The sequence below is a fragment of the Trachypithecus francoisi genome, unplaced genomic scaffold, assembly GCF_009764315.1.
Source record: "Trachypithecus francoisi isolate TF-2019V2 unplaced genomic scaffold, Tfra_2.0 Lachesis_group0, whole genome shotgun sequence".
In the NCBI taxonomy this organism is placed as follows: Eukaryota; Metazoa; Chordata; class Mammalia; order Primates; family Cercopithecidae; genus Trachypithecus; species Trachypithecus francoisi.
Window position 1 is genome coordinate 26,066,691 of NW_022681453.1, and position 27,248 is coordinate 26,093,938.

Sequence of the window (27,248 nt, forward strand, 5' to 3'; positions counted from 1 at the left end):
TTGTAGAGATTATAGTGTGATACTAACTCTTGCTTTTAAAATAAACATGTTTTTGTCAGATGACTTGCAGGGTGCACAGTCAGAAATTGAGGCAAAGCAAGAAATACAGCATCTTCGAAAGGAATTGATCGAAGCCCAGGAGCTAGCTAGAACAAGTAAACAAAAATGCTTTGAACTTCAAGGTGAGATCAAGATTACTTTGGTTCTTTAGGGATGTGTGGAGGCAGCACAATATAATTGGATGGCCCCAAACTTGGAGTCCAGACGCATGTTCCAGATTCACAACTTTATGAGATGTGTGATCTTGGTATATTTACTTGACCTCTCTAAACTTGTGTTTCAGGTCAGTAAAATGAGGGAAGTTACAGTTGCTCTACCTTCACACTGTTGATGTGAAAATCAAGTAAGATCTTTACTAACTGAAAGATCTTAATAGTTAATTGCATATTAAGTACAACAGAAGGAAAACTCAAATTTCTAAATTTTCGTTACGCCTAATGTTAGCTAATGTCCTAGCCACGTTCTTTTCTAGTAGCTCACTTATCTGTAGGTCATAAGCCAGTGGAGTCTGTGCAGTTCCCTAGAGCTTACTTTAGCTCCTCAAAGAGCTCTGGGTACTTTCATTAATTCACAAAACTATTAATAGATACTGTGTCTTTACTTTTAGCTCTTTTGGAAGAAGAAAGAAAAGCCTGTCGAAAGTTACTGTACCATTCACAGTAACTACTTGGTTGCAGACAATTAGTATCTCAAAGAGTCTTAAAATGAGAAAGGGAATGACCTATGGAGTCGTCATGTTCTCCAAGATAGCTTTCCTGCCCAGTAGGAAGATTTACATCCCTGGAGGGAACTAGGAACTTCTTGTTACTACTTCTTTCTTTTCCTGCTTCTCAAAGAAATTAGAATTGATATTCACTTAACTTGAACCTTTTGGAGGATCCAGGCTAATATATTAAATTACAATGAAAAAATATTTAGTTAACAGCAATTATTTAGTTTAGTGTTTACTATGTGCTTGACAGTAAATATGAGAATTTTAAGTCTTTTTTAAAAATTAAGGTCAAAATGATTAACAATTATCAAGACTGTTTCTCGTGTTAAGAAAAGCACATACTGTCTTGGTGATACCAGGTCCAGAAAACTCCACTACTCAGTTGAATAGATTTATTACTTATTACAGTTCTGTGCTCCTGAAATCTTTAAACTAACTGCTAATACTGCTAATACTGCCTAACTTGTTTCTTTAAATAATCTTTTAGGAGAGAGTTTTAAAAGAAATTTTCAGCTGCTCAACTCTGGGTACTTTCATTAATTCACAAAACTATTAATAGATACTGTGTCTTTACTTTTAGCTCTTTTGGAAGAAGAAAGAAAAGCCTATCGAAATCAAGTTGAGGAATCCACTAAACAAATACAGGTTCTTCAAGGTACGGAAGACCCCAGAGCTCTTTGAGATTGTTATTGTGTGTGTGTTTTTAGTGATTCAAAAGGAATGGAGGCCAGGCGTGGTGGCTCATGCCTGTAATCTCAGCATTTGGGAGGCCGAGGAGGGTACATCACCTGAGGTCAGGAATTCGAGAGCAGCGTGGCCAACATGGTGAACCCCTGTCTCTACTAAAAATACAAAAATTAGCTGGGCATGGTGGTGCATGCCTGTAATCCCAGCTACTTGGGAGACTGAGGCAGGAGAATCGCTTGAACCTGGGGTGGAGGTTTCAGTGAGCTGAGATTGCGCCACTGCACTCTAGCCTGGGCGGCAGAGCAAGACTCTATCTCAGGAAAAAAAAAAATGGAATAGGAAGTAAGAAGGCAGAGAGTCCCCATTTTTTTTTTTTTTTTTGAGACCGAGTCTCGCTCTGTCGCCCAGGCTGGAGTGCAGTGGCCGGATCTTAGCTCATTGCAAGCTCCGCCTCCCGGGTTTATGCCATTCTCCTGCCTCAGCCTCCTGAGTAGCTGGGACTACAGGCGCCCGCCACCTCGCCCGGCTAGTTTTTTGTGTTTTTTAGTAGAGACAGGGTTTCACCGTGTTAGCCGGGATGGTCTCGATCTCCTGACCTCGTGATCCGCCCGTCTCAGCCTCCCAAAGTGCTGGGATTACAGGCTTGAGCCACCGCGCCCGGCCTCCCGGCTAGTTTTTTGTATTTTTTAGTAGAGACGGGATTTCACCATGTTAGCCAGAATGGTCTGGATCTCCTGAACTCGTGATCCGCCCATCTCAGCCTCCCAAAGTGCTGGGATTACAGGCTTGAGCCACCGCGCCTGGCCAAGAGTCCCCATTTTTCATGGCTTTGATTCTCTAGAACCTCACATTTCAACACGGCTCTTGGTGGAGCTTGCTTTATTTATTTATTTATTTATTTATGAGACAGTTTCGCTCCTGTTGCCCAGGCTGGAGTGCAATGGCGCAAACTCAGCTCACCACAACCTCTGCCTCCCAGGTTCAAGCAGTTCTCCTGCCTCAGCCTCCTGGGGTTACAGACATGCGCCACCACACCTGGCTGATTTTGTATTTTTAGTAGAGACGGAGTTTCTCCATGTTGGTCAGGCTGGTCTCAAACTCCCAACCTCAGGTAATCCGCCCATCTCGGCCTCGCAAAGTGCTGGGATTACAGGTGTGAGCCACTGCGCCTGAACCCTATTTATTTATTTATTAAGAAAATTCAAGGGAAGATTGTTCAGTACTCCCGTATTAGACACTTAAAATGGAAAAAGCAGAGGTGAAGATTTGCAGTTGATAAGACTGTCACTTTCTGGGTTATGTTGTGAGTTCCTACAGAGGGCCTTTGGATAGGAAATCTGTTTGAGCTACTCTGTGCATCAGCACTTTGAGCTAGCTGGTATGTGTATATATTGATGGCTGGTGTAGATGTATTGACATCTGATGCTCAGAACACACTTGTATTGCAAGAAAATTTTTGTTTGTTTGTTTTTTGAGACATAGTCTTGCTCTGTTGCCCAGGCTGGAGTGCAATGGTGCGATCTCGGCTCACTGCAACCTCCACCTCCTGGGTTCAAGTGATTCTCCTGCCTCCCAAGCAGCTGGGACTACAGGTGCATGCCACTACACCCAGCTAATTTTTGTATTTTTAGTAGAGATGGGGTTTCACCATATTGGCCAGGCTGGTCTCAAACTCCTAACCTTGTGATCCACCCACCTTGGCCTCCCAAAGTGCTGAGATTACAGGCATGGGCCACCGTGCCCGGCCTCAAGAACAATTATATATCACATGGAATAGGATAATAGTCTCTGTACTGATTTTCTTTGATAATGGCTGTTCTTCTTATCACCATTTTGCTGTTTCTTTGGGCTCTTGCAAGGTCATTACAGAAATTTCCAGAAAAAACCCTGCCTGTCGAGTGTTTACTTCAAGCTGGAGCTCCTAGTATATTATGAGGAGATTGTATGATACCCCAGGAGAGGTCTTCCTTTCCCGTGCCATTATAAAATTCCTAAAGTAAAATTAATTTGCTTTCTTGTCAAAGAAGGAGCCAATGTTGTTTTAAAATTTTAGCTTGAGAGATAGGTGGGGAAGAAATTAAATAGACAAGTAATCACTATTCAGAAGAGAAGGGCGAGTCATTGTATGAGTCCCAAGATACTTGCCCAAAAATATTTCAGAGAAAAACTAGTCTTTGGGGTCTTATTTTTTGAGTGGAACTTTGGAGTTATTTAAAATTAGAATTTTATTTTGGTCAAATTAGAATTTCTAGGGTATGTCATATATGTGTTTAAATTGAAAGCTCTTAAAACTCCTATTGTAGTTTAATGTCATTATCCATTAATTTACATAAATCTGATATGAATCTCTATTTTCATCCTAGACTGTGTAGGGGCAATTTTTCCTAAAGGTTCTGTGACATAGTGCTGCCTTTTCTTTTAAACCTGTCTTGCCTAGTCATCACTGAGTGCCCCCTAGTGCCAGCATGTGTATTTCACGACTGTATCAACAAATCATGATCATCTTCTCTGGCCACTGTGCCCTTTCAGATTCCAATATCTAATATCTTAATGTTAATAAGATATTAATAAGTCTAATATCTTAGTGTTTACTTATATAGCACCCTCCCTTTCTCCCACCCCTAAATCCTCTTATGATTAATTATTTTCCTTTGGAACTTTTTAAATCTATAATTTCCTTATAATATGGTAACCAAGATTAATTTTCTTGTTCTGCACCAAGTTTGATTTTATACAAATGGTTTCCAGTTTGGGTCATGAGCACAAAACCAAGTATTTTAAAAATACATATAACCCTTCATTGAGACAGTATTAATTTTATTAGCTCATTAATTCAACCAATAATTCTTGATTGTTTACTATGTCAGGTATTGGGGTATCCCCAATACCTGACAGCTGTGAGCAAAACAAATGCCCTACACACATGAGGTGTACAGTTCAGTAGAAAAGTTAAACAATAAGCAAATTAATAGATAATATGATGTCCAATAAGGACTTCAAAGGAAAATAAATCAGAGTAAAGAGCCAGAGAATGACAGTGAGCTGTTTTTCAGATGAGTCATCAGAAAAGGCCTCTTTGAAGAATTGACATTTGAACAGAAAAATGAATCAAGAGCATCAACTGTTTGTTGCTTACCATTTGACCAATCTATTCTACATATAGGATTCACCCTAAAAAAAAAAAAAAAAGTATATAGTGTTTAAACACTGAACAGCCTAAAATGTCAAAAATAAAGGGTTGGGCAAATAAGTTATATATACTATAACTATTTTGTGTTGAAAGAGTTTCATCAACAGAAGGATAGGGAACACTGTATATATTGTGATCGCTCCCTGTTTAATGTTTGTTTATATATGTGTATAAATGCATAGGAAAAAATCTAGAAGGAATGTCAGAAGTAATTTTCTGTGTGTTGGGGAGATAAAGATCACTTTGTTTTTTTTTCCTCTTTGCTATCTGTATTTTGACACTTTCTGCATCAAACATGGATTGTTTATACACTTTAATCAAAAGCAGCAGCTCTGATAACCCAGGCTATGCATTAGCTACAATCCTGTATGGATTATTCTTTTATTCCTAATTCTAATGGGCCAAGAAAATGATGGATATACTTTTGCAGCCCAGTTGCAGAGGTTACACATCGATATTGAGAATCTCCGGGAGGAGAAGGACAGTGAAATCACAAGTACTAGAGATGAATTGCTTAGTGCCCGAGATGAAATTTTGCTCCTTCATCAAGCAGCAGAAAAGGCTGCCTCTGAGCGGGACACTGACATTGCTTCTTTACAACAAGAGCTTAAGAAGGTGAGAGCTGAGCTTGAGCGGTGGCGGAAAGCAGCGTCTGAATATGAGAAAGAAATCACAAGTCTGCAAAACAGTTTTCAGCTTAGATGTCAACAGTGTGAGGACCAGCAGAGAGAGGAAGCAACAAGGTTGCAAGGTGAGTAAATATATTTTACATAAAGCTCTTAACTTTTGACAATGATAACTTTATAACTTGTTTTAAAAAAAAAATGCAGGTTTTTTTTTTTCTTTGTTAGCTATCAGTTGTATAAACCAGTGTTTTTAAATCGGAGCTAAAAATGTATTTTCAGGTCTGCAAGTTTACTTAATTTATTTATTTATTTATTTATTTATTTTTTTGAGACGGAGTCTCGCTCTGTCGCCCGGGCTGGAGTGCAGTGGCCGGATCTCAGCTCACTGCAAGCTCCGCCTCCTGGGTTCACGCCATTCTCCTGCCTCAGCCTCCCGAGTAGCTGGGACTACAGGCGCCCACCACCTCGCCTAGCTAATTTTTTGTATTTTTTAGTAGAGACGGGGTTTCACCGTGTTAGCCGGGATGGTCTCGATCTCCTGACCTCGTGATCCGCCTGTCTCGGCCTCCCAAAGTGCTGGGATTACAGGCTTGAGCCACTGCGCCCGGCCTAAATTTATTTTTTTTATGGTCTTATATTTTATTTTAAAATTGTTGGACGGGCACGGTGGCTCAAGCCTGTAATCCCAGCACTTTGGGAGCCCGAGACGGGCGGATCACGAGGTCAGGAGATCGAGACCATCCTGGCTAATACGGTGAAACCCCGTCTCTACTAAAAAATACAAAAAACTAGCCGGGCAAGGTGGCGGGCGCCTGTAGTCCCAGCTACTCGGGAGGCTGAGGCAGGAGAATGGCGTGAACCCGGGAGGCGGAGCTTGCAGTGAGCTGAGATCCGGCCACTGCACTCCAGCCGGGACGACAGAGCGAGACTCTGTCTCAAAAAAAAAAAATTAAAAAAAATAAAATAAAATTGTTAAAAATTGCTTGTCTTATAAAAGTTAAGTGGAAAAAAATACTGTTGTTCAAGTACGAGCTGATAGCTGTCCTTGAGGTATACATGCAAAGCAACAGGAATCAAATAATCATGTAAAATCTACGTGCTTTTAAGGGGGCAAAAAGTATGTTCTTCTCTGAAATCTTTTCCTTTATCCTTTGAAATATTATGGAAGTTATATTTCTGTATTAACAAATATGTTTTGGGACTATTTTAGGTGAACTAGAGAAGTTGAGAAAGGAATGGAATGCATTGGAAACCGAATGCCATTCTCTAAAAAGGGAAAATGTTTTGCTATCATCAGAACTGCAACGGCAAGAAAAAGAATTGCACAAGTATGCAAGAACTCTCTGTTTTTCAGATATGAAATATTTCTTTATCTTAAATTTTCATCTAAATTAAATTTAATTTTATTACTTAAATACTTTGCAGGAGCAAATGTTCGACCCATCTCTGTTTGGTTATTTGGCAGGTTAACCATACTGAATAAATACTTCAGCTTTTTTTTTTTTTTTTTTCCTGCCACCACCATTATCCTGCATGTCCTTTCCTTGTACTCACGGAATATAGATTCATTAAATGTCCCAAAGAAACCCTGAACAAACAACAATGGTCTATAATTCGTAGTTGAACTTGCCCTGTAAACTAATAAATTTCAAATATCAGTTGCTTTTCTTTCACACCAATGATCTCTTCTTTTAGTAAGGGTGATCAGGAAGTGACTGTAATGAAGAATTTGTAAGGCTGGGTGCGATGGTTCACGCCTGTAATGCCAACATTTTGGGAGGCTGAGGTAGGAGGATCACTTGAGCCTGAGAATTCAAGATCAGCCTGGACAATGTGGCAAAACCCTGTCTCTACAAAAAAATACAAAAATGTCCCGGGCATAGTGGTGCGTGGTTATAGTCCCGGCTACTTGGAAGGCTAAGGTAGGAGGATTGCTTGGGCCCAGGAGGTCAAGGCTGCAATGAGCCACGATCATGCCACTGCACTCCAACCTGGGTGACAGAGCCAAACCCTATATCAAACAAACCAAAAAAATAAAGGAATTTGTGCTACTGAAAGATATAATCTTCTGAATTTCAAATAGGGTTATATGAAGGGTAATAAAATACAAGACCATTAATTCTCTGAAACCAGTTAAATCTTTCTAGTATCTAATACTTGACAAGCAAATCAGTGAATGCATTAGATTTATTCCAGCAGATTTAGTGAAGTCCTATTTTACCACCACAATTTACCATATTTAAGTTTAAAATGGGTTTATTCCAGCCGGTGTGGACAACATTATGAAACTCCATCTCTTCAAAAAAATACAACAAGTTAACCTGGCCTGGTGGCAAGTGCCTGTAGTCTCAGCTACTCAGGGGGCTAAGGTGGGAGGATCACTTGAGCCCAGGAGGTGGGGACTGCAATAAGCCATGATCACACCTCTGTAGTCTAGTCTGGGCAACAGAGCCAGTCCCTGTCTCAAGAAAACATAAATAAAAATAAAAACAAGGCCGGGCGCGGTGGCTCATGCCTGTAATCCCAGCACTTTGGGAGGCCGAGGCGGGCGGATCACAAGGTCAGGAGATCGAGACCATGGTGAAACCCCGTCTCTACTAAAAATACAAAAAACTAGCCGGGCACGGTGGTGGGCGCCTGTAGTCCCAGCTACTCGGGAGGCTGAGGCAGGAGAATGGCGTGAACCCGGGAGGTGGAGCTTGCAGTGAGCCAAGATCGTGCCACTGTACTCCAGCCAGGGTGACAGAGCTAGACTTCGTCTCAAAAAAAAATAAAAAAATAAAAATAAAATAAAAAAATAAAAAATAAAAACAAATGTTTTACATTGTTTATAAGACGTAAAAAACTCTGTAAAAGCAATTCCAAAATATGAATGGGACAAAATAAAGGTCAAAACTATAAATATATGTATATGATATATATCATATATGAAATATATATGAGATATATACATATCTCATATATATCTATATACATAAAGTCATTTATTTATTTTGAGATGGAGTTTTGCTCTTTTGGCCCAGGCTAGAGATCAGCGGCATGATCTCAGCTCACCACAACCTCCACCTGCTGGGGTCAAGTGATTCTCTTGCCTCAACCTCCTGAGTAACTTGGATTACAGGCATGTGCCACCATGTCCACCTAATTTTGTGTTTTTAGTAGAAATGGGGTTTCTCCATGTTGTCAGACTGGTCTCAAACTCCCGACCTCAGGTGATCTGCCCACCTTGGCCTCCCAAAGTGCTGGGATTACAGGCATGAGCCACTGTGCCCGGCTCATAAATTTTTTTTTTTTTTTTTGAGGCAGAGTCACATTCGGTTGCCCAGGCTGGAGTGCAGTGGCATGATCTCAGCTCACTGCAACCTCTGCCTCCCTGGTTCAAGCAATTGTCCTGCCTCAGCCTCCCAAGTAGCTGGGATTACAGGCATGCACCACCATGCCTGGCTAACTTTTTTTTGTATTTTTAGTAGAGATAGAGTTTCACTCTGTTGACCAGCCTGGTCTCAAGCTCCTGACCTCAAATGATCTACCCGCCTTGGCCTCCCAAACTGCTGGGATTACAGGTGTAAGCCACCACACCTGGACTATATATAAAATAAAGGAGGCTAGGTGGAATGACACGCACCTGTGATCCCAGCTACCCAGGCGGCTGGAGCAAGATGATCACTTAAGCCTAGGAGGTCAAAGGTAGTGAGCTGTGATCACACCATAGCACCCCAACCTGGGCAACAGAGCAAGACTCTATCTTAAAAAAAAAAAAAAAAGAAATTGAGGAATGAATTATCTGTATAACAGCACATTTGAACAAATTGTTTGGTATAAAGTGTGTATAAGATTATGATACAGATACCCAAGTTCTTTACATTTAGAATACATTAAGATCCTAATAAATCCATTTAGTTTAATAATCTATCAAGCAAGAAATACCATTGTTTGATTGCCACTGTTGCTTATCTTGTTGTTTTGAAATTATTGATTTTTTTTTTTTTTTGAGACAGAGTCTTACTCTCTTGCCCAGGCTGGAGTGCAGTGACACAATCTCGGCTCACTGCGGCCTCCGCCTCCTGGGTTCAAGCAATTCTCCTGCCTCAGCCTCCTGAGTAGCTGGGATTATAGGTGTGTGCCACCATGCCTGGCTAATTTTTTTATTTCTGGTAGAGAGGGAGTTTCACCATGTTGGTCAGGCTGGTCTCAAACTCCTGACCTTGGCCTCCCAAAGTGCTGGGATTACAGGCGTGAGCCACTGCCCTCGGCCAAAATTATTGATATTTTAAAGATTCAGGCTAGATCCCTTATTTTTAAGATGTGATTAATTGGAATCTGGCAGACTCTTAAATACTGTTTTCAATTTTTTCAAATTTTAAGTGTTGAGAAGCAAGCCTACAAACTACTAGTGAGTAGAAGCATATGGTTTAAAAACATTAGGCCCCAGAAAGGGCCCTATAAGTCATTGGTCAGATCATCTACCTAAACTCACATAAAGTATTTAAGGCAGATTAATTCTTTTTTTTTTGAGACGCAGTCTCACTCTGTCGTCCAGGTCCAGGTTAGAGGGCAGTGGCGCGATCTCAGCTCACTGCCAGCTCCACCTCCCGGGTTCACGCCATTCTCCTGCCTCAGCCTCTGGAGTAGCTGGGACTACAGCCGCCCACCACCACGCCCGGCTAATTTTTTTGTATTTTTAGTAGAGATGGGGTTTCACCGTGTTAGCCAGGATGGTCTCGACCTCTTGACCTCGTGATCCGCCTGTCTCGGCCTCCCAAAGTGCTGGGATTACAGGTGTGAGCCACCGCACCCAGCCTAAATCTTTTTCTTAAACTTTTCTGATGCCCTAAATTTGCTTGATAAGCCTCCCCAGCATTTAAGTAGTATTTAGAAGCTAATCTTCCTTTACAAGGTCTTATGTGCCATTTAATTCCTAGCTGTATTGACTTGACAACATCAGACCCACCCCAAAGAATCTGTGAAGCGTACAATCAAAATGGGATTCAGACTCTGTAGTAGTTCAGTTACGGTAGTGAGTCTGATTCTTGAATGATCCATTCTGAAAGGTGTAAAACTGTCACCTTGAAAACCTTATACTCCTTTAGCTATTTATGGGAGCCAAATTCCCTAACATAGCTATACTGTGCAGGCCTTTTATTCTCTGTTGTCTGGGCTGTGGAAGAAGGAATTGAAGACAGAATTTCTGTTCACACGTATCAGGCCGTTTTCCACATATGTTGTAAGTCAGATTTTTTTTAACATCAAGTTATAAAAGTGATCATAGAGACTGTGGTGGCTCAACGCCTGTAATCTCAGCACTTTGGGAGCCGAGGCGGGCAGATCACCTGAGGTCAGGAGTTTGAGACCATCCTGACCAACATGGAGAAACCTCGTCACTACTAAAAATATAAAATTAGCCGGGCATGGTGGCGCGTGCCTGTAATCCCAGCTACTCGGGAGGCTAAGGCAGGAAAATCACTTGAACCCGGGAGGCGGAGGTTGCAGTGAGCTGAGATCACGCCATTGCACTCCAGCCTGGGCAACAAGAGCGAAACTCTGTCTCAAAAAACAAAAAGGTAATCATAGAATTTATTAACCTTGGGAATAGCCTCAGAAGTTAATGATTCAATCCTGTTACTTGACAGTGAAGGGCACTGAGACTCTCCTTGTGTTAGTTATGTATATATTACATGGTATCTTATATAGGTCTAAGAGCTCAGAAAGTGTTTACTCTGAAAATGAAATGTACCAGTTAAGTGACTAGCTTAACATCCCCCAGCTAAACAGTGGCAGAGCTCGGGGTGTAGAACTCAGCCTCCTACTTCTTTGTCTTATGCTCTTTTCTCAATTTGGTGTGTCTTCTCATTTGAACAGGTTTATTGTTAACTTGAATTAGCAGTGACTCCTACGCTTTAAGTTTCTGACCCCCATTCTATTTGTCAAGTATTTAAACTTACAAGAAATTGTTGAAATATGTGTGTTCTTTTCCTGTAGAAGACCTATACTGAATCTTTTTATGATGAAATTAATACAATTTGATATAACAAAATATACAGTTAATTACCTCCTATTTCTGTTTTTAAAATTTCAACCTTCGCCAGGCGCGGTGGCTCAAGCCTGTAATCCCAGCACTTTGGGAGGCCGAGACAGGTGGATCACGAGGTCAGGAGATCGAGACCATCCTGGCTAACACGGTGAAACCCCGTCTCTACTAAAAAAAATGCAAAAAAAGTAGCCGGGCAATGTGGCGGGCGCCTGTAGTCCCAGTTACTAGGGAGGCTGAGGCAGGAGAATGGCGTAAACCCGGGAGGCGGAGCTTGCAGTGAGCTGAGATCTGGCCACTGCACTCCAGCCTGGGCAACAGAGCGAGACTCTGTCTCAAAAAAAAAAAAAAAAAAAAAAAAAAATTTCAACCTTTGTGTATACTTGATGGGACACACTTTTAAGCTTATAATTTTTTAGTGTTTTGATGGTTTTTGCTTATTGAATGAAAATATTTCATTCTTTTTTATACTTTTCTTTTTTTCTCTGAAATCCACTCTGTCCCTTCTAGTGAAATGTGTAAGAAACTGGACTTCCTTCTGTGTCCAGTTTCTACCTGTGAATAACTGTCTGTCAATATTTATATTGCAGTTCTCAGAAGCAGAGTTTAGAGCTTACCAGTGATCTCAGCATCCTTCAAATGTCTAGGAAAGAACTTGAGAATCAAGTCGGATCCTTGAAAGAACAGCATCTTCGGGATTCAGCTGACTTAAAAACTCTTCTCAGTAAGGCTGAAAACCAAGCAAAGGATGTACAGAAAGAGGTAAAGCGAAAAGACATTATGAGCCCAATTATGGTTGGACTTAAAGCCAAAAGCAAATCAGATATCCATGCTAGTTAGAATTAAAGGGAAGCAGAAGTCACATTACCTGTCACAAAATTGATACTTGGAACCTCTCTGCTTGGTGATTTCTAGCTGTGTATCATGGTCCATATATAGAGAATTCTTCAGTAGGGTTGGTCTCAAAAATACAATATACAAAACGACATTTTAATTTTTCTCTACCAGTTAATTATATGAGAAACCCTTTGTCCCAGGTCTCTTGATCTATTGTTTAACTTTCAAAGAGAGTATCGTATGTAACTTAGCATACTTTTGGAAAGCAAACTGAGGCCATACTCTAATGTTATCTGAACCCCTCAGGTAAATATGGCCTGAAAGGTTACTTAAAATTCACCTCATAGCCAGGCAGCCAGCCAAACACATGTTCTGTGGCCTTTTACTTTCTTTTCCCACCCCCTTTTCACCTTATTCATAAATGTGCATGCTCACTTTTCGTGTCATTCTGCTTAAAACCTTGAATTGAGTGGCTTTTAAAAATTTGCGTTGGGCCGGGCGCGGTGGCTCAACCCTGTAATCCCAGCACTTTGGGAGGCCAAGACGGGCGGATCACGAGGTCAGGAGATCGAGACCATCCTGGCTAACACGGTGAAACCTCGTCTCTACTAAAAAAATACAAAAAATTAGCCGGGCGAGATGGCGGGCGCCTGTAATCCCAGCTACTCGGGAGGCTGAGGCGAGAGAATGGCGTAAACCCGGGAGGCGGAGCTTGCAGTGAGCTGAGATCTGGCCACTGCACTCCAGCCTGGGCGACAGAGCGAGACTCCGTCTCAACAAAAAAAAAAAAAAAAAAATTTGCATTGAAGTCATAACAGTTAACTTTGGAACAGAAACCCTACCCAATTTCTTCCTGAGCAAGAGAGGTGCATTTCACTTCCCAAAGCCTTGAAGTTGACAGCAGGGCATAGGAGCTGCCTTCAGTCCTGCTGGCCTCATACCACTCTCTGCATTTACTCCTGGCCAGCTCGGGGAATGGAGAAGCCTGATACAACTTGATCTGCAGATCAGGGACCACCCCAGATGTAGACTTTCTTAAAAGGATTCTTTATGAATTAGAAGGAAGTTGAAGACAACTCTTTGTCTTTAATAATGAACTTTCCCAAAGTTGTTTCTAGAAGATCTGCTTAATCAATGCAGTTTTTCTTTGCACTTTTCTTTCCTTGTAGTGTCCTGAATTTGGCAATGATTGTTCTTCTGTCTTCATGTTTGTTCCTAATGAAAAGAAATACTGTAACATTTTTTATTTTCTTGTGGACATATTGATTTTGTAATGTGTTCGTTTTTACCTTACTAAAGATATGTGTTTTAGAAGAAATCTCATTTTATTTGGTTGGAACGCAAATTTTGTCCAAAGTAAATATCTTAGTATTTAATACTGTAAGCACTTTGTGTCCTTCCAGTCCATATGCCATAGTTCTTTCATACTTTGGGAAGAATGCTGTGGTTGGAAGATTATTCTGTTGTATGTTACTATGAATGCATTAGCCATTTTGTTGCATTATTTGTTTGCCTGTTTTTGGTCACCGAGTAATCGGTGCAAAATGCTTTAACTGTTTCCACAAATGGCAGTGGCATGTTGTCACAGCATCTAAATTGTTGATAGTCTTGGATTGCATTAAATGCAGCACATTTAAAAATATGTCTGATCTTGTCAGTATGTTTCTTTTCTATTTTCTTGTTCACTGTTTTCCATTGTGAAATGATGTGTAGTCATCACACTCCTTTGTAATGTGAAATTGCTCTCTTTCTGTTTGTCCAGATGTTAATATGTTGGATACTATATACTATAGTTTAGTTATAGCTGTATACTATAACTAAAATGTTCTTTAATGTGGTTCTTATCTCTGTGTAATCCACTGCAAATGAATTATTGCCTTTTATTAATGCACATATATTTCCCTTCAACATTTCCCCTTTGTTCTCCTTTCTCTCATAGAATCATGCTTAATATGCATAGTATCTAATTATGTATTTTCAGCACTGTAACAGACTAAAATATTACAAGCTAAGCAAGCCCAGATATGATTATTTTTATGAAGAAGAACCAAAGGTGTTGGTAATATTGTGTGATATTTCCCTCTTAATCAGGACCAAGCTCATTTGTCACCTCAGAGTTAGAAAGCAAGATGGAGCAAAAATGATAGCTAAGCAAGGCTGCAGTAGGTGACTTTTGTTGTACAAATTAAAATTTATATATGTGGCAGCTTTTATATGAATATTTAACAAAGAAAAAGTACATGCAAAAAGTAAATCTTGTCTGGGCGCCATGGCTCATGCCTGTAATCCCAGCACTTTGGGAGGTCAAGGTGGGCAGCTCACCTGAGGTCAGGAGTTCAAGACCAGCCTGACCAATATGATGAAACCCCGTCTATACTAAAAGTACAAAAATTAGCCGGGCTTGATGGCATGCACCTGTAATCCCAGCTACTCAGGAGGCTGAGACAGGAGAATCGCTTTGAATCCAGGAGGCGGAGGTTGCGGTGAGCCGAGATCGCGCCATTGCACTCCAGCCTAGGCAACAAGAGCGAAACTCTGTTTCAAAAAAAAAAAATATTTCATAAAACATTGAGCACATAGTCTACCCTGTAAAGACTGACTCAAGAGAGTTATTTGGCTTTACCTTCTTGCCGTGGGGCCAGAGTCCTTGCCACCCCTTCACACGCTGGAGGTGAATAACAGGATCCCCCTGGTTGAGCTGCCTTCCTGTGGTTCTGCTTCACAACTCCCGGAATGGAGAAATAAGTGCTTTGGTACACAGGGCAGACTGGATGTAAGAATGGTGGAAAAGGAAAATAAGAGAAAACTTGTCAACAAAGCACTCTTTACTTATTCTTTATTAGTCCCTGTTAAGAATCAGATCATGGGTTATTGAGAATTTATTATGTTCCAATTTGCAGAAACTAGGTGGGTACATTGACTTTGCCTTGGCAATATGCCAGTAATCTTCTGCCTTCTGGAAGGAAGTCCACAGATCTTCACATCAACTTAAGAAAGCTGTCATAAAGCCTGTGAATTGTACTCCTTTAGTTCATTCTCTGGCATACTGTCCAGGCTTGTTGTGGGAATGTTGTTAGGTAACAGGGAGTGTCTTTTGTATTTTACCTCCCTCTCTGTATCCATATCTTTCTTCTCTTTTTCTGGTGACCTCTGTGTTGACCCTAAGCCCCATCTCTCCTGTCTAATGTTTTTATACATTTACATTCCTTCTTAATATTTATCTTTGTTGAGTATGATGATGGGCTCCTAATTAGTAATTCCAAAGTATTTACATTTTTCAGAAGCATATAAAGGTTTCTTTTATTGAAGAATTTCTGGGATATAGGTAGAGAGGAACTGGAAAATTTCTACCTTCATAAACTACCTTTAGGGACAAGGAGGAACCTTTCTGGTATACCTTACCGTACATGGTATATCTATTTTATATTCAATCCTTGTCTATCTTCCTTCTAAAACCTTCAAAGATGGCAGAACAGGGCCAGGTGCGGTGGTTCACGCCTGTAATCCCAGCACTTTGGGAGGCTGAGGTGGTCAGGCATTCGAGACCAGCCTGGTCAACAAGGTGAAACCCCATCTGTAATAAAAATACAAAAAAATTAGCCAGGCATAGTGGTACATGCCTGTAAGCCCAGCTGTACCGGGGGCTGAGGCACAAGAATCCCTCGAACCCAGGAGGCGGAGGTTGCAGTGAGCCAAGATCATGCCACTGCACTCCAGCCTGGGTGACAGAGTGAGACTCCATCTAAAAAAAAAGAGAGAGATGGCAGAGTGGGTTAGTGGAAGTGGAGACAAAGGCACAGCCAGTAGCAGAACAATCTCTGCTCTTTGACTGTGAGCCCAGCTTGCGTGTAAGATGCAGTATCTAGAAGTGGAACCAGTCTAGAATTTCAGCCTCCAGGCACCATTTAAAGTAGGGGTAAGCCATACTATGTTTCATATTGGTCTCACCTTTAAAAGGTAGATGGTCTTTAAAAGGATGTGACTCTATATGAAAGTCAAAGTATATACAGTGAATTGTTTTCCGGAGCAGAAAATGGCAAGTTTTGCTATTTAAAAACTTCTAGCAGAAACAGGCGGGGCATGGTGGCTCATGCCTGTCATCCCAGCACTTTGGGAGACCAAAGCAGGCGGATCACCCTAGGCCAGGAGTTCAAGACCAGCCTGGCCAACATGGTGAAACTCCATTTCTACTAAAAGTACAAAACATAGCCAGACGTCGTGGCAGGTGCCCGTAATCCCAGCTACTCAGGAGGCTAAGGCAGGAGAATTACTTCAACCTGGGAGGCGGTGGTTTCGGTGAGCTGAGATCGCACCACTCCACTCCAGCCTAGGTGACAGAGCTAGACTCCGTCTCAAAAAATAAATACATAAAATAAAAATAAAATTTCTACCAGAAACGGATTTTTTAAAATGACTTTTAGTTGATAACCTAAGTTTTTTTTGTTTTGTTTTTTGAGATGATGGAGTTTTGTTCTTATTGCCCAGGCTAGAGTGCAGTGGTGCAATATCAGCTCACTGCAACCTCTACCTCCCGGGTTCAAGCAATTCTCCAGCCTCAGCCTCCCAAGTAGCTGGGATTACAGGCATGTGCCACCATGCCTGGCTAATTTTGTATTTTTAGTAGAGATGGGGTTTCGCCACGTTGGCCAGGCTGGTCTCGAACTCCTGACCTCAAGTGATCCGCCCACTTGGCCTCCCAAAATGCTGGGATTACAGATGTGAGCAACCATGCCCAGCCGATGCCTGTTTTAAGTGGAGAAATAGAAATTTCCCAATCATAGTGGTGGGTACTTCAGATACATTTCTTTGCTTCATCTGCCTAGAAAATTCACTTATCCAGAACACTTTAATACCCAGTAATTCTGGGTAAAGGGAAACCTATTGGGAATTAATACTTTTTACTTCAAGACTGAAATAGTTTGGCTGACACTCCTTACCAGGATATAAACTCAGGCTTCCTAACATTGGCTATGGAATTTTTCTTCACCTACTTTTCTTTTGCTCAGTTTGAAATTTTCCTTTTCTCCTATAACTCATTTGGTGGGAAAAGTGATCCTTTATATTAAAAACAGATGACAAAATGGTGATTACTCTTAATTTTTTTTAACTCCAGGGCCAGAAAATTCTTACATAGAATAAAGTCAACATTAAAGACTTCTTTTTTTTTTGAGATGGAGTCTCCCTCTGTCACCCAGGCTGCAGTGCACAGTGACACTGTCTTGGCTCACTGCAACCTCTGCCTCCCAGGTTCAAGCGATTCTCCTGTCTCAGCCTCCTGAGGAGTAGCTGGGATTACAGGCATGCGCCACCACACCCAGCTAATTTTTGTGTTTTTAGTAGAGATGGGATTTCTCCATGTTGGTCAGGCTGATCTCAAACTCCTAACCTCGTGGTCCGCCCACTTCGGCCTGCCAGAGTGCTGGGATTACAGGCGTGAGCCACCACGCTCAGCCAAAAGACTTCTTGAGTGCAAGTTATTCCTCCTTAAACAAAAAGACTTGACTTTGGTGTTCCAGGTGACTAAATAGGGTGTGGCATATAAGCCTGACTAGAACCATAACTTCATACCCATTTTAAGTTGAATCTGCACACTTTTTTTTTCTTTGCCTTTAGTATGAAAAGACACAGACTGTACTCTCAGAACTGAAGTTGAAGTTTGAAATGACTGAGCAGGAAAAGCAGTCAATCACAGATGAGCTCAAACAGTGTAAAAACAACCTGAAGCTGCTCCGAGAGAAAGGAAATAATGTAAGTCTTTGCAAACTTGGCTTAGCTTTGATTGAGAGGCACATGAGAGATTGAAATTGATTTTCAGAGGACTTTATCACTGATTTGTGAAGCAAATGGTACAAATGAAATAAGCTTTTCATGATGAAATTCCATGATAGAATCACTGTGCTGTCAGATTTTTAAGTAAGAATTTGTACCTTTAACCTATACCCCTAGAAGAGCGTCGGGACTGCCTGGAGGAAGAGCCTTGTTTGCAGTAAAGTAGCTTGGCTAAGAACTGTCAGCTTTTCCCAGATGAGTCTGAAGCTCTTGTCACTAAGCTATCATCTGGCTCTTGTTTCTCCCCTGCTGGGAAATGAAGCACTGTACCACCAGGGATCCATTTAAGAGAGAGTAGTACATGTTGTTCTTATACCAATAATGTTCTCACTGAGGCATAATTTCTAAAAAGCTTAATGTCTCTTTGTCATTATGTAAATATTAGAAAATATTTGGTGAGTTTCTGTAGTCCCGTGAGAGGGAGAGAGATGAACATTTTGGTATAAATTGAGTTTAATATTTTGTTTTTCATTTGCTAGAAAGACAGATGGTCTTTAAAAAGATATTATACTAAATAAATGTTGTGTTGTACGTTTTGGTGATCGTTACCTTTTGTGGGCCCTGATAGATGTTTAGTGTGGTTGGTTGTGCTCTGACTTATTTAAAACCACTGTCATGGCTTGGACACTGCAGTGTGCGTGAGCCACATACTTCCCATGGAGGAAGCCACTCTGCTTACCTTGCAGCACAAGTACAAAAGAGTGATGTTGCATGGCCATCCTGTTACTCATTTGCACACAGAATGCTCATGAGTTGCGTCCAACTGTCCTTTGCTAAAGAAAGTCTTAGTTTGTAGATAATAAAGGCTTGCTGCTTAGGTAGAAGCCTTTTAGAAGTTGATGAACTGGGTGTGGAGGCTTTATGCTAAGGAAAAATGGTTTGCAGTTACTTTTCAAAATGTAGATTGCATAACTCTTCTAAAATCAGATCACAGTGGTTTGATTACTTCTTTCTTTTGTGTTAATTCATATCCCTGGGATTTTGGAGTTTCAGTCTACTGCTCAATAACCCATGAAGACATCTAGCATAATCAGAATAGATCCCCCCCGTACTATTTAGAACCTTTTCAAAAGTAACTTTGCTATTATTATTTATAACTACAATTCACCTTAGGGGTGAATTTCCTTTTTTAGTGATATTGCACTTATGGTACTAAAATATTACTCTGTAATAACACTCATTGTAGCAATTTTCTTCCCATTTTAAAAATTATTATAATTCTGGTAACGTAATTGAAAGCCCTGAGAGTCAGCTCCCTTTTTTTCTTTTTTCTTTTTTTTTTGTTTGAGATGGAGTTTCGCTCTTGCTGCCCAGGCTGGAGTGCAATGGCATGGTTTCAGCTCACCGCAACCTCCACCTCCCGGGTTCAAGCAATTCTCCTGCCTCAGCCTCGCAAGTAGCTGGGATTACAGCATGCGCCACCACACCTGGCTAATTTTGTATTTTTAGTGGAGATGGGGTTTCTCCATGTTGGTCAGGCTGGTCTCGAACTCCCGACCTCAGGTGATCTGCCTGTCTTTATATACCAAACCTTTATTACATGTCAAATGTCTTGCCTGATTTAGGAAGCACACATTGTCACAGGGCATTTAATTTTTTTTTTTTTTTTTTGACGGAGTCTCGCTCTGTCGCCCAGGCTGGAGTGCAGTGGCCGGATCTCAGCTCACTGCAAGCTCCGCCTCCCGGGTTTACGCCAATCTCCTGCCTCAGCCTCCGGAGTAGCTAGGACTACAGGCACCCGCCACCTTGCCCGGCTAGTTTTTTGTATTTTTTAGTAGAGACGGGGTTTCACCATGTTAGCCAGGATGGTCTCGATCTCCTGACCTCATGATCCGCCCGTCTCGGCCTCCCAAAGTGCTAGGATTACAGGCTTGAGCCACCGTGCCCGGCCCACAGGGCATTTATTTTTAAGCTTGAAAGCTGTGTCATCTAATAAGCAAAAGAGCTTTGGTTGAAAAAAAAGATTTTGTTAGAGGCATAAAATAAACTTTAACCATTGCTAAGGGAGTACATTGTCAAATAATGGATTTCAGGTATTGAGCAAAAATAGTGTACTGTCAAGCAGAGAGCATCAGCTGATGGTGAAGTGTTGTCAGCGGTTTGTTTTTTGTTTTTTTGGTTTTTTTTTTTTTTTTTTTGGAGACAGGGTCTTGCTCTGTCACCCAGGCTGGAGTGCGGTGACGTGATCTCACCTCACTGCAGCCTTGACCTTCCTGGCTCAAGCAATCCTCCCACCTCAGCTTCCCAAGTAGCTGGAACTACAGACATGTGCCACCATGCTCAACTAATTTTTGTATTTTTTGTAGGGACAGGGTTTTGCCATGTGGCCCAGGCTGGTCTCGAACTCCTGGCCTTAAGCAATCTGCCCACCTCAGCTTGCCAAAGTGCTGGGATTACAGGCATGAGCCACTACACCCGACTTGCTCTGTCCTCATGTGCTATATTTCGTTAGAATGTTAGGTATACCCACATTGCCCATTGCCTTCAGCTGTTGTTTTTTTTTTTTTTTAATGGAGTCTCACTCTGTCACCCGGTTTGGAGTGCAGTGGCGCTATCTCAGCTCACTGCAACCTCTGCCTCCTGGTTCAAGCGATTCTCCTGCCTTAGCCTCTGAAGTAGCTGGGATTACAGGCATGCACCACCATGCCTGGCTAACTTGTATTTTTAGTAGAGACAGCGTTTCACCATGTTGGCCAGGCTGGTCTCAAACTCCTGACCTCAGGTGATCCACCTGCCTCAGCCTCCCAAAGTGCTGGGATTACAGGCATTGAGCCTAGCTGTTCCTTTTAAACTGATGGTTTCCCAACTTGCACACCACAGTCTATCAGATTGTGTTAGATGTCTTTAAAATGTTTCAATCTGTGCAAAACCTGAGTGGTATACTTCTATTATTTCATTCTTTCTTCCCTACCTCCCACCCTACTGGGGTCTGAATCCTCTTATCTGATTATTTTCATAGCATAAAATGATTTTAATATGCCTTCCCTTCTTTAGCCTTCCATATTACAACCCGTCCCAGCCGTATTCATCGGCCTATTCCTGGCTTTCCTGTTTTGGTGTTTCGGTCCATTGTGGTAGAGAAAGGTACAAGCACTATTGTTGAGTCCTTGTCTGTTTGTCCCCGTCACCTTTTTGTGCCATATTTGTAATATAGTGCATGGCAAGAACACACAGGTATTTTGTTACCTGAAGCAAACCCTTCATTTAGTATGCCATGTATTTGTGTCATACCAATGAACTGAACAGTCAACTAATCCTGTAACTTTTTGTCTTGTTTACTTTGTAGTAATGCTAACCATGAGTTAATTCCAACCTAACCAGTTGTTAATATGCTTCCATTAACTGAGTCTTTATCTCTAGCAAACTGGAGTACACTATGAATTTCTGCAATATTAGTACCCTCTTTCCAATTATGTGTTTAATCAGATTTGAATGAGAAATGAAGAGTTTGCCTCCTTGAAAGTTTCAGCCAGCTTTCTTCCCCTTCCTCCTTATCCTCTTCCTTTTCATAGTGTAGGTTTTCTTTGTTTCAACCCTTTGCCTGTTTATACTATGCCTATGAAGATGAAAAAGAATGAGATTAACATAATGAACCATTGGCTCACAATCTCAACCCCATTGTGTACTTGCAAGGATATAAATGTATCCCGTTTCTTTCTGAGCCCTGACCGCAACATCAGAATATTTCTTTAAAAACCAGTTTTTCTCAATAATACTCCTGGAATACAAGTAAGAATACAAGTCTCAATCAAAGCAAGTTGATCATATAAAGCCCTCTCAAAGCTAGCAGGCAACAGCCCATCCATGCTTGTCTCTAACTGGCATGCATGTTAGTAGAGCATATGAGGTGATCATGTGGCTTTATTACACTGAACAGAGTCTTTACCAGAATTGTCAGACAGGCAGGATCCCTAATGTTACCTCTCCATCTTGAACCCTCTTTGATTTTGTCTTCTGAGGTTTCAAGTTCGAGAACCAAAGCCTAGACCATTATCACCTTAGCCACTATCCCCTTGCATAAAATATCCCAACATGTGAGTCTGGTTCTTATCAATAAATAAACATTTTGAGCAGAAACATACTACAGGTATCTATATACATCAGTTATATTGGAATATATGGATACCAGAGTAAATAGGCAGAGCCCACAAATTTTCTTAGAAGTCACTATTAGGTTTCAACTGTAACAAAGTTGAAAACTCCCCAGGACTTTCTTGGGATGTATTAGACTTCCAAATTGGTGGTCCCGCTATTATGGCTCTCCTCATACCTGCACTCCCTCACTTTTTTTTTCTTTTCAAACTTTATGTTTATGATGCAAAAATAAGATTTTTCCAATATTCTGTTAAGTATTGAGGACTCTCTGGAACCAAGGGGTTAATAGGTATGAAAACAGAGGGGAGAATGTGATATTGACTCTTGGTTTCTTTCCACACAGAAACCCTGGCCCTGGATGCCCATGTTGGCTGCCCTGGTTGCAGTAACAGCCATCGTGCTGTACGTGCCAGGTCTGGCCAGAGCTTCTCCATGAGAGCGTTCCTTGAGTCCGTACACCGTCCTCCCTCTAGAAGCTGGCATCACACTCATGCTGGGGACAAACAGAACCATTTTCTTCCTCTTTACCTCTTAAAACAGCAGAAGTACAAGAATACAGCTGTAGGGTCATTGCTTTAAATTATATAAAATGTATCTGTCTATAAAGAAGATATAAAATTGTGACTTTATTCTACTGTAAGCAATAATTTGCTTGCAATTTTTCATGTAATTTTTAAATTAGTATGTTGAGATTCTGAATATTATGGTGGCCTAAAGTAGGCTTCTTAGTACACCAGATTATTTATAACATTAAATTTATGAGTATTTTACTCTGAATTCTGATGGCCAGATAATTCATTTTTCCGATTCGATAACTACCCAAACCAAACAACCAATACATACATGGGAAGAGAGGCCCTGTGTGCTCAGTGCCTATCAGTTTGAAATATATACACATATATATATATTTTTTACATATTTACGCCATTTTTACTCATAAAACCACTGAGCTATTGGGAACAAGACTTAGAGACAACTATTTGCATAGATTTTTTTTTTTAAGGAAAAATACATTTGGAAAATAAACTGTTATGGTGATAATTTGGGGAATATGTGCACGCTTGTTCAGCCTTAATGTGACTTGAAGATGTGGAGGACATCAACTTTAAAAAACTTTCCATGAGAGTGTGTATTTTCTTGAGCAAACTGAAGAATTTCTGGGAGCAAAAACGTAGTAATTATACAATTTCAGTGCAGTCAACCAAACTGTTGAGTCAATTGGAATGTAATTTATTAAACCTCATGTATTTAAAGAGATATTTTTCTTTAAAAGCCAAGTTACTTTCTCATATACAGCATTTTAGGAAGCATGATTTTTTTTTTTCTGTCATCTATTCCTCCAAGCATGTTTAATTGAAGAAAGTATTAATATCTCTTTAGATAAGCTTGTATTGACCTAATTTGGTTTATGATGTGTCAGAGCTAATTCATGTTCGGGGTGAGCTGTTGTACCTACCAACAGATTTCCTGGTTGGGTATGCAAATGGTTATTTTCTTTTTATTGTTGTTAATTGGGACTTTCTGTTAATGAAATGCACTATTCCCAAGATATAGTGTTCTATGCACAATGAAGCACCTAAAAACACTGCTTGATGTTATAAATTTAAAACACAAGTGAAAGTTTAGCCATGGTTTTGTGCGGCATCATAGTTATGTCAATAAAGTTTATTTAGGTCTTAGAATATCCTAAAATATCACATAGTTAAATTTTTCAGTCAGTGAAGACCGGGAGGGAATGTCAGTGAATTGGCTTGAATGTTCTGTGGCAATCCACAGGTCTAGTCAAATATTGAAATAGGAGTTTAGGATATAATTTGCCTTGTGATGTTTGGCAGTCACTGTTTATACTTTAAAGGTTATATTTTAAGCTATTTGGGATTGCTGTTGGGAGGATCACTAGATTTATGGAGGAATTAGTCACAAATGACTTGTAGGAAATACTGTCATATAGTTCATTTCATCATTTTCTGTTGCAGGAAGCCACTCCACCACAGAATGCTAATATGCCAGTGGTACCCAGTACCTCTTGTATATAGGTTATTGCAAATATTGTTCTGAAATGCTTAACTTCAGAATTACATTTTTTAAAGTAAATAATTGTTTTAAATCTATTTTGTAAAGATATAAACTACAATAGAATTTCTGGAGTACAGATTAAACTATTTGCACTAACATACGTGATGTGCATGATTTAATAAAATAACTTTACTCTCCCTACGCATGTTTGAGTTGAATATCATTGAAGTTCTTAATGCTGACTCTACTATTGGGTTGTTAATAGTCTTCTCTTGAAATGACTCTTTATGCAACATAACATACATTTGGTATTCTTCGAGGTTTAAAAGAAAACACTTAGCTGTTTCCTGCAAGTTTTATTTGCCTTTTATTTAACTTACTGACCTATTTTTTTTTCTCTTTTAATATGGTTATTGTTAAAATGAAAGTCACTTGCTAGACTGGTCTCTTTAAATGTAAGGTCTAGTATCAATATTTACTTCATTCAAGTGGAATAAATGGCTTTTTGTAGTTACTTCCAGTTTTCCTCAAGAATATAAGTAAGTCTGTTCATAAGCAATACCTTCAGCTTTGTTCAGCTCACTTCCAGGTTAAATAAAGAGTAGGATTATTCACTAGTAATAATAGAGTCATTAAGAAATATTAAGCATTGCAGCTAAAAATTGAACAACCCTATAATGATACATTTAAGAATTATTCAAAGGTACTACATGACAGGGTCAGAAAATAAAAAGAACGTGGTGTTTGAAGCAAAACAGATCTGTATTGGCATCTTGGTTTTATCAGCTGTTGTTGCCTTGCACAAATCACATTTTCTCTGAGTCTCCATTTTCTCATTTATAACATGGGGACAATAATACTTAACATTTGTGGTAGTAGTGTGAACATTAAAAAGATAATGTATGTGAAGTACCATTCAAGTGGTGAATAAGTTTTTATGAGAATGTCATACTGAAAAAATATTACAAATATTAAAGTTTTAGGTAAGCCAGTACATCTACTTTAATTAAATGAATTGATTGACTCAACCATTCAGAATTTCTGTGTGTGAATGAGATATATGTGAGATATATATATATTTTTTTTTCATGAGAAAGCATTATCACCTAGCTCTGTGTGTTGCCTTCATAGTTCACTCTTTTGGAAGTAATATGCTTGGTTTGATGATGAACCAGTTGCCCACAATGGTTTTGGAATTCCTGTCATTATTGCCTTTAGAGCCACTTTGAGTCACATGTGAAAACCATTCACATTGCCCTATAGTCAGAGGCTTTTGACGAAAACTAGTATTGCCTACGTGATCTCTCACTTTAATCACTACACTTGACCAAAGTCTGGTGACTCTTGGCTGCTTCCAGTGACTATTTATCTACCATCAAAAGGATGGGAGTCTGCTACGAAAGAGAAAAAACTGCATACAAATCAACTGAATTAAAACTGCAGCCTTGGCTGCAGATACAAAAATTAATACAAAAATTAACCAGGCGTGGTGATGGGTGCATGTAATTCCAGCTACTCAGGAGGCTGAGGCAGGAGAATTGCTTGAACCTGTGAGGCAAAGGTTGCAGTGAGCCAAGATCGCACCACTGCGACACTCGTCGCACCCTTGGTCGACAAGAGTGAAACTCGCATCTGGAGAAAAAAAAATGCAGCCTTGGCCGGGCGCAGTGGCTCAAGCCTGTAATCCCAGCACTTTGGGAGGCCGAGACGGGCGGATCACGAGGTCAGGAGATCGAGACCATCCTGGCTAACACGGTGAAACCCCGTCTCTACTAAAAAATACAAAAAAAAGCCGGGTGAGGTGGCGGGCGCCTGTAGTCCCAGCTACTCGAGAGGCTGAGGCGGGAGAATGGCGTAAACCCGGGAGGCGGAGCTTGCAGTGAGCTGAGATCCGGCCACTGCACTCCAGCCTGGGCGACGGAGCGAGACTCCATCTCAAAAAAAAAAAAAAAAAGCAGCCTTGCTCCCAAAAGTTCACTTCTGGATAATTATTTTGAAAACATAATTATGTGCATAAAAATGTACTAGGACATGTAGTGCTGCATTTCTATCATAGTGACAGATAAACAACCTAAGTGGGTCATTGTTTAAATAAATTAATATTACCACTCTATAATTACTGTAGTTACAAAGTATGTGGAAAGATACTCATACTATATTAAGTAAAACAAAGAGGTTACCAGTGTAAAATAACCCTGGTTTTACAGAGGAAAAGAAATGTATTGGCCGGGCGCGGTGGCTCAAGCCTGTAATCCCAGCACTTTGGGAGGCCGAGACGGGCGGATCACGAGGTCAGGAGATCGAGACCATCCTGGCTAATACGGCGAAACCCCGTCTCTACTAAAAAATACAAAAAACTAGCCGGGCGACGAGGCGGGCGCCTGTAGTCCCAGCTACTCGGGAGGCTGAGACAGGAGAATGGCGTGAACCCGGGAGGCGGAGCTTGCAGTGAGCTGAGAGCCGGCCACTGCACTCCAGCCTGGGCGGCAGAGCAAGACTCGTCTCAAAAAAAAAAAAAAAAAAAAAAGAAATGTAAACATACAACGTATATTTATAACAGGAGAACTTAGGAGGATTTATACCCAGACTGGTGGTAGTGGTTGTCTTTGTATGATTGTGGATAAATTTAAATTCCCTTCCACCTTTATGATTTTCTTTTCTTTTCTTTTCTTTTTTTTTTTTTTTTTCTTTTTCTGAGACAGAGTCTCACACTGTTGCCCAGGCTGGAGTGCAGTGGCATGAATCTCGTCTCACTGCAACCTCCACCTCCTGGGCTCAAGCAGTCCTCCTATCTCAGCCTCCCAAGTAGCTGGGACTATAGGCATGTACCACCGCACCCAGCTAATATTTGTATTTTTTTGTAGAGATTCAGTTTCCCCATGTTGCCCAGGCTGGTTTTGAACCTTCTGGACTCAAGCTACTGTTCCCCTCAGCCTCCCCTTTTGTGATTTCTAATTTATTTTTAGTAATTAATAAATACGTGTTGCTTGTATAAATTTTTTAAGCTACAAAAATGTTCCCAATTGGCTTTCATAGTTGAATGAGTAATTAACTTGTGAGAGTACCCACCCCCACCTTTAAAGGGGCTAATGTTCATTTACACTGAGGAATTCTGGTGTGTTCACTCAACAGTCAGTCTTATAATTTTAAAAACGCTTTGTACATATT

General features: G+C 40.6%; 1 protein-coding gene across 34 annotated transcripts in view; it reads left to right on the plus strand.

Moving 5' to 3' along the window:
• The window catches only part of SLMAP (sarcolemma associated protein), a 183,733-nt gene extending 159,450 nt beyond the window's left edge, over nucleotides 1–24,283 (plus strand). For 14 of the 34 annotated variants that reach the window (XM_033210220.1, XM_033210225.1, XM_033210236.1 and 11 more), the window contains 7 exons: nucleotides 60–182; nucleotides 1,353–1,427; nucleotides 5,080–5,400; nucleotides 6,486–6,603; nucleotides 11,894–12,065; nucleotides 17,754–17,888; nucleotides 22,408–24,283. In XM_033210220.1, the coding sequence (XP_033066111.1) occupies nucleotides 60–182; nucleotides 1,353–1,427; nucleotides 5,080–5,400; nucleotides 6,486–6,603; nucleotides 11,894–12,065; nucleotides 17,754–17,888; nucleotides 22,408–22,500 (1,037 nt within the window). In that variant the 3' untranslated portion in view covers nucleotides 22,501–24,283. Of the gene's footprint in view, nucleotides 1–59; nucleotides 183–1,352; nucleotides 1,428–5,079; nucleotides 5,401–6,485; nucleotides 6,604–11,893; nucleotides 12,066–17,753; nucleotides 17,889–20,963; nucleotides 21,054–22,407 lie in introns of all 34 variants that reach the window. The other 20 variants (XM_033210222.1, XM_033210230.1, XM_033210228.1 and 17 more) reach the window with 3 other exon arrangements.
• The last annotated feature ends 2,965 nt before the right edge of the window (nucleotides 24,284–27,248 follow it).